The sequence below is a fragment of the Anthonomus grandis genome, chromosome 2 (assembly GCF_022605725.1).
Source record: "Anthonomus grandis grandis chromosome 2, icAntGran1.3, whole genome shotgun sequence".
Classification (NCBI taxonomy): Eukaryota; Metazoa; Arthropoda; class Insecta; order Coleoptera; family Curculionidae; genus Anthonomus; species Anthonomus grandis.
Window position 1 is genome coordinate 37867246 of NC_065547.1, and position 7756 is coordinate 37875001.

The 7756-nt window shown below is 31.4% G+C and overlaps 1 protein-coding gene across 2 annotated transcripts in view; it reads left to right on the forward strand.

The window, feature by feature from the left end:
- Nucleotides 1-7556, forward strand: part of LOC126750267 (probable 3',5'-cyclic phosphodiesterase pde-5) — a 149247-nt gene extending 141691 nt beyond the window's left edge. For both annotated transcript variants that reach the window (XM_050459827.1, XM_050459826.1), the window contains 6 exons: nt 2959-3173; nt 3226-3425; nt 3477-3603; nt 4789-4947; nt 5000-5295; nt 5348-7556. In XM_050459827.1, coding sequence (XP_050315784.1) covers nt 2959-3173; nt 3226-3425; nt 3477-3603; nt 4789-4947; nt 5000-5295; nt 5348-5576 — 1226 coding nt within the window. In that variant the 3' untranslated portion in view covers nt 5577-7556. The remainder of the gene's footprint in view (nt 1-2958; nt 3174-3225; nt 3426-3476; nt 3604-4788; nt 4948-4999; nt 5296-5347) is intronic.
- Nucleotides 7557-7756: the final 200 nt, after the last annotated feature.

A 7756-nucleotide genomic window follows, 5' to 3' on the forward strand; every position in this document is an offset into this window, starting at 1 on the left:
ATGTAACCTATTTAATTATACAATATGTAGCGCTGGATTTATAGTGTCATCTCTTCCTTTCTCTTCTTTACGCCTTCTTTTCTTTCCATCTCTCTTACTGTTCTCTCTCTTTCTCCCTCTTTATTTTGTAAATATATTCTTATATATATAATTATAAATAAATAAATAAACAGTTTACTTTGTGGCTTCAACAGCCCCTACGTAATTGTTAGGATGCTGAAAATTAGGCCATTTAATCCCGCACAAATATTATTATTATTTCTTTTACAGCAATGTAAATATTGAATTATTAATTGTATTGGGAATTAATAAACGTTATTATTATTATTATAATAATTTTTGCGTGTCTTCGGAAGAAGTTAATGGATACATCTATAAAAGATTTAGAGAACGTTAGTTCAAATCATAATAACAAGAACTAATACTTATTAAACAAAGACAAAATAAATTTAATGAAGCAGCAAAGATAGGTATATAGAATGATTAAAAAGTGATCAATGAGAATATTAAATGAGGAAGACAAAAATATTTTGAGTGAAAGTGTAAAAAGATTGAAGATCTTCAAAACAAATGCGATTTCTTTAAGCTACATAAAACCATTAAGCAAATAGCAGAACGAAGAAATGTACAGATATATCACCCTTAGACAAAAATAGGAATACCATAGTGCAAACGAAGGAAAACTAAAACACTAGAGAGATTACATCGAAGAGCTGTTTGAGGGTGAAAGGGGAGACTTAGAATGCATATCTTTCGAGAAAAAAGGAAGAGGCCAAGAAATTACAAACGCTTACTAGCGGATTATAGTTTAAATATATAAAAATAAATATATGAGAGTTCTGTTAAATTTTAATCGACAACTTATCCTTTGGGTGACATCTGAAGAACGGTTAATTTCAACTTTTACCTGATTTATCAAAAAAACGAATGCAAGAGAACGTGAGTTTCGACTATTCTTTAGCGTAATGTCTCTTTCACTAACATTGGTTTTATACATATAATTTACTATGGTATATACTAAAAACTCGATATGGACTTTTTTTTATTTATTTTTTTTTATTTATATATTCAATTACAAACACCTTAACAGAAAACAAACACAAATAATATGCAATAAGCTTATAAATCAACATACATAAATCAAACAAAAAAGCAAGAAAATAAAGTAGCTACATATATTATCTAACTTATCCCCCTGTTCCTCTTATAACCTTATTTTTAAAACTATTACAAGACTCTCCCGTAAATAGATCATACGAACTATAGTGCATATAATACAATTTTATTAGTTGGTCTGTTACCCCTCTAAATCCATAATTGGTACGGTGAGATCGTTCATAGAAAAGGATCCTTTGACGGGTAACCCTATTTGGGACTTTTAGTAATATCCTATTTAAAAGATAAGAACTATCTATTTTACCGTTAAGTAATTTAAACAAAAATTAGATTCTGGCATTATTTCTTCTAATTTCTAAAGTTTGCAGCCCCACTAGCTGACATCTAATGTTATAACAAATAGTTTCATAAGGGAACCTATGTTTATAAAGTAAAAATTTGCAAACCTTATTTTAAACTCTTTCTATCCGATTAATATGTATGTTATAAAATGGTGACCAGACAATACAGTTGTATTCTAAAACACTACGAACTAAATTATTGTATAAACATTTTATGGTTCTAATATCACTGATTTGATCACAATGTCTCCTAATAAAACCTAGCCTTCTAAAACCCTTCATCGTGATGTTATCAACATGAACATTAAAAGTCAATTGATCGTCAAAAATAACGCCTAAATTATTAAAAGTGTCTACACTTTCCAGCAAACATCATCCGTCTAATGTATATGTAAAACTATAAGGAACTTTTTTCCGGTGAAAGGAGATAACTTTACATTAACATTAAGGTTCAAAAAATTTTCAACACACCATTGATTAAAATTATTTAAAGCTAGTTGCACTAAGGAACAGTCTTCATCACAATCATTAGTTCGAAAAAATTTTAGCTCGTCAGCATTTAAAAGACATTCACAGTGTTTAAAAACAGATACAGCTTCATTTATATATAAAAGGAACAAAATTGGCCCAAGATGTGATCTCTGAGGCACTTCAGAAGTCACTCGAATTTCCCTTAAAGTTGCTTTGTTAACAACAAATGTTTTGAACTTCTTCTCAGTGTTCCGGTAGCCCATAGGTTATAGTCTCTGGCTTGTAAGCTTGTTGTCGCGGGTTCGATTCCCAATAGGTGTGATATTTTACAATTTTTTATTTTTTATTTTTTGGTTCTAAATAACTGTATAGTCATCCTAACCTTAAATGTATGTTTATTTAATGTTTTGCCAACGTTAGTGGCTTTTTAAGGTTTTAGTCTTTTTAATGTCCTTTTTGTCTTTCAAGACTAATTATTATTGTTTTAGGCCTGATGATGCTCTGAATAGAGCGAAACACGTGTAGCTTTAAGTAAATGTTGTGAGACCGTGACTTTGTGTTTTTCATTGTTTTTCGTCTGTTGAAAGAGTTTTAAGAAAAAAAAACAATTTTATAAAGATATCAAAAAACCAGATAAAGACAAAGGAAGACTAATGAAATTTAACGATAATACAATTGAGCAAGTAGAGAACTATGGCAATCACACAAATGATAAACGACTACTCCTAATTTTTAAATTATCCTAATAATTAAAATTATACCTAATAATTAAAATACAGGGTTAAAAAGACACGTGTACATTTGAATTGACTGAATAAGGTACATGTTCAAAAGAATTAAAAATTAACTTAAAAACTTTGTCGAATGCGATAACCATTAAGAGACTAGAGGCTTTTAAAATATGGCTACGCAAGTGCAATTAAAAATTTCATGGAGCGACGGAACAAAGAATGCAATTATGGATAGGCTTATTCTTGATACAAGTTGAATCGAGGGCGACCCAGTTTAATTACAAATGTTTATCTTATAGGTTACACTACACATACAATCCTCTGCATGCCAATTTACATTAGAGGATCTATAATTGGGGTGGTCCAAATGGTGAACAAACAGTCAGGATTCTTTACCAAAGAAGACGAAGCAGGTTTTGAAACTTTCGCGGTTTACTGCGGTCTCGCTTTGCACCACGCAAAACTCTATGATAAAATAAAGAAAAGCGAACAAAAGTACAAAGTTGCTTTGGAGGTAAGTCACTATCGTTATCCTTTTTACATTAATTACAGTACATCTTTCTTAGGTTTTAAGCTACCATAACACGTGCACGGAAGAAGAGTTCCAGAATGCCCTGGTAGAAGGTATACCAGAGCATATTCCTTTTGTAGATGACTATTATTTTAACCCTTTTGATATAAGAGACTATGATAAAGCGAAGTATTCAATTTATATGTTTATTGACCTTTTTGGGCACACCAGGTTTGATACGAACAGTTTGATCAAGTAAGTTCTGTGTTACTGTGGACTTAAACTCATTACAAAGTTTATTTTCAGGTTTGTTTTGACTGTAAAGAAGAACTATAGGAGAGTTCCTTACCATAACTGGACCCATGGCTTTTCAGTTGCTAATAGCATGTACTGCATATTAAAGAGATCTGAGGGATGTTTTAAGACCAACGAGGTACCAAAAAACTTTCTTTTTTTATGCAAATTCTAGGAAACCTTTGAAAAGCTGTTCTACTCAGTACAGTCATCTTGGACCTTAAATCATTGATTCTTCTTATAACTGCAAATATCGGCGACTATTCCCACCATCTTCTATTCTATATAATCCTAACTTACCCATTACCATCGAACTGAAGCCAGTAAGGGATTCATATCCTACATACGAAAATAGAGAAAAGGAACAAGAACATGAAACAAGAAAAAACACAAATGCATAGTTGATTGACCCCGTCCGATTTTAAGTATAATTTGGAGTTACTAGACAATATCAGAACTACTGATTATATGTTGGTGGTTTCTGGTATCCGTCGGGAGAAAAATAAAGTTCTCTGGTCGGATACATTCAGGCTGGTCTTCTCTCTTCTTCTTTCTACATCTAATACATAAACTACCATCTGCTTTGTAGGAACTATCGATTTGGTCACGTGCCTCAAGGAAATCCAAACTTGCAACCTAAAGACTAACAAAGATAGTCCGCCACTCAGTCTTCTATAACAATGTGTTAAATGAGCTTTACACATATTCTAAATTCAGACACCATGCTCGATTCTCTATAGTTTTCCAGGGTCAATTTGCTAGTAATGATAAAATGTTATCAGAGTATTTTCATCGATAGTAGCATCTGTGACTGGCACACTTGTTACTCTTCAAGCTGCTACGAAGATTCTTTCGAAATCTTCAGAAATATATAGATACTTATTTAGTTGCATTCGTCGTTAGAAATATGGATATTGTTAAATATCCATGACAAAGTCATGTTAAGACTGCTACAAAATCGTACCAAATTTCTATATTTGTATTAATTTGTTTTGGAGCTTCAGATTCATATCTGGTTTTGGCATTAATTTTTCTATCTTGCTTCTTCTCAGATTCTCGTTTTCATATCAGTTCAGGCTATGTTGTTATTCTGTAACTACTAGCTAAACGCTGGATCTAAAGGTCGGTTGAAAAAAAAAATCATAAGGACACCCATTCTAAATTTTGGCTATAATCGTCATGACTGTAGATCAACCACCGACAGTTATCAATCGGAAACTTCGGGCATGGCCCAGGAAAGATTTGATAATGAGAACCAAGTTTAAATGATTATAAACTGTTGTTCCCATTACTTAGCTGTTAATTACCTAAATATCTTTTTTAGAGATTAGCTCTATTTACTGGTGCCCTATGCCACGACTTAGACCACAGAGGGAAAAACAACAAGTTCATGTCTGATACAGAATCTCCTCTAGCAGCCATTTATTCTACTTCAACCATGGAACACCATCATTTCAATCAAACCATTACAATTCTCCAACAAGTAATCCAAATTCTCTATTCAAAAGAAAATGTTTTTTGAATATTTTTTTTAGGAAGGGCATAACATATTTTCCAAACTCTCAAGCACCGACTACAAGCAAGTGCTCGGATTATTAAAACACTGCATATTAGCTACAGACCTGGCAGTATTTTTCCCCAATAAAGCCAAACTCGCCAAGATAGTTGAGCAAAGGGCATTTTCATGGAGTAATACTGAACATAGACTGTTGCTACAAGCCATATCTATGACCGGAAGTGACTTAAGTGCTAGTGCTAAGCCATGGAATATTCAGGTGAAGACTGTCGAGGTGATTTTTGAGGAGTTTTATCAACAAGGAGATGCTGAAAGGTATGATGTTGTCTTAATGAGAGTGTATAATAATGATCTTGTTTTCGATTAGACAAGCAGGGAGAAAACCAATAGCAATGATGGATAGAGAGCAACCCGACCAACAACCATCTAGCCAAGTAGGGTTTTTAACGGGAATTTGCTTACCTTGTTACAATTTATTGAACGAGTTGATTCCTGAATGTAAACCACTTTTGGATATGTGTCAGAACAATTTGGAACACTGGCAAAAAATTGACAAAGCAATTAAGGAAGATAAGAATAAAACTGTATCAGATTAGCTTGATGTATTGATTTTTTTATTTTTTGAGTCAATTTTTTAGGTAACATAGAATTTCAAAGCATGGTTTATCTTAAAATATATTTTTAGTTATATAAAAGTGAATCTGCAGGTGGAAGGATATGCATATCATCGTTGATTATTAAAAAATTCCAGAAATTTTGATCACTTTTTTAGTTTTGACTGTCTTATAACAACAAGAAATCCACCATTTGACATAAAAATTACAGTTCTAATGCTCAAAATTCTAGATGATGCATCACATCCTAAACAAATTAAGACGTCTTAAAAATTAAATTGTCTTGATCTCAAATATAATTAGACAATATGCTGGAGTTAAAATTTTTTCGCCTTTTCATTTATTGAACTATTGCAAATTCGTTCAGCAATTTTGAAAGTTCGGGCTGTCATTAATATGCCTAAAATTAGTTTACCTGTTGCTATAAACCACGTTCAATTGTTGCGTGTAAAATGAGCACATATTACTATGAGCGAGCTGATTTCTGATTGATGATGAACGTAAGATTTTTAAATATGATTTATCCTCAGGTATAGTTTCTAATTATACCTATATTCCAATATTTTCAAAGTCTCATTATTAGAAAGAAAAGATCATTATTATATAAAAAAATAGTTTACCAGTAGCTCTAAGTCAAGCCTAAGTTGTGTAGTATAACGATCAAGCAGCTTTTAAGGAATATTAAAAAAACTAACCTTTAAATACCCTATTTTAGGCAAAATGGAGCTGTCGTTATTATATCAAAAGTGCATCTGTGGCCATAAGCCACACCTAACGTTTGTAACAGCGCGTAAAATCAATATAACTTTCACAACACGTTAATTTCTTCTAATCGTAAATCACTTCTGAATATGTACCTCATCAATTTGGATTAATGAAAATGTTTATCCTTAGGTAAGCAGTTAATTATTATTGGATGTGTTCATAAAAAAGATTAACCGCTGCATGCTTATAAATCTGCCCTTCTAACTTTAGTTTGACTTTTAAATTTGGGCAGGGCTTATTGCTACAAGGAACCCATTACATGCAACTATAATGATCAAAATGCAAAATTCTTCCAAAATATTCATTTTGTTTTATTTCGAGATTTCCAATAAAATATGACCGATTTAATTCATAAAATGCTTAGCAGCTTGTGCAATTTTATATAATCAAGATCATGAAATACTAAATATACAAACATAACAGAAAACTAAATGAAACAAAAACGCAGAATACTATAATATTAGTCTAGTATTCAGTTGTATCTATAAATAATAGATGTAATCAAATACTATATAAAATCTAGTCGCAAGCCGGATTTTTTCAATCGAGCATAGCAACCATTTGAACCAATAACCCTTTAGCGTAGCTATATCTTCCAAATGTCTTTTTTATAAAATAATATAGTTTTAGTAATAAAGTATAGTTATTAATTAAAATATTAAAAATCATGTTAGAATCCTTATATATAATATTTATTATTTTTTATGATTCTACAACATTGAATTTTAAATTAAAATTAATTTCCGACAAGCGTCGAAGATGTTCGTGTGAATTAGTCTCGTAACCACACACAAATTGTTTCTCTTTTTCCATCTCAAATTTTCTTTTCTCCTTTCTTTTTCTTTCAAGATGGCATCTATCCGCCATTTTAAAAGTTGCCACCGTCTGAATGATAACTTACATTAAGCTAAGCTAATTTTTATAACAGCGTGTAAGATGTAGATGGGTATAAGATGTATGGAAGAGGTGGAAGGTGTGTGCGCGCTGTCCTATATATTAGATTAGAATTATTTATGTCTATAGCCTATGTCGTATTTATGTTTTAATAATTTCCATTATATGAAGCAATATTTTTCTTAATTATTATAGATCGAAGAAAGTGTGGCACAATTCTTAAGATACTTTGATCTCTGCCTTATTAGTGTTAGAAAATGTGTGTAGAAGTTTAAAATTAAAGTATTATTGGCAAAAAATGAATGTCTTGTTTCACTATTTTGTGCCCAAATCCCTTTAAATTACATATAACTAATATCCAGTACATCCACCTCTATTTTTTTTATACAAGTGGGTGTGGCCAAAATAAAACACTAACAATTACTCATTTACGCCATCGTAGAAAAAATGTACCAGAAGTAAGTCGAGTAACTCTAGAGTAACTCTATTTTATTTATTCTCTA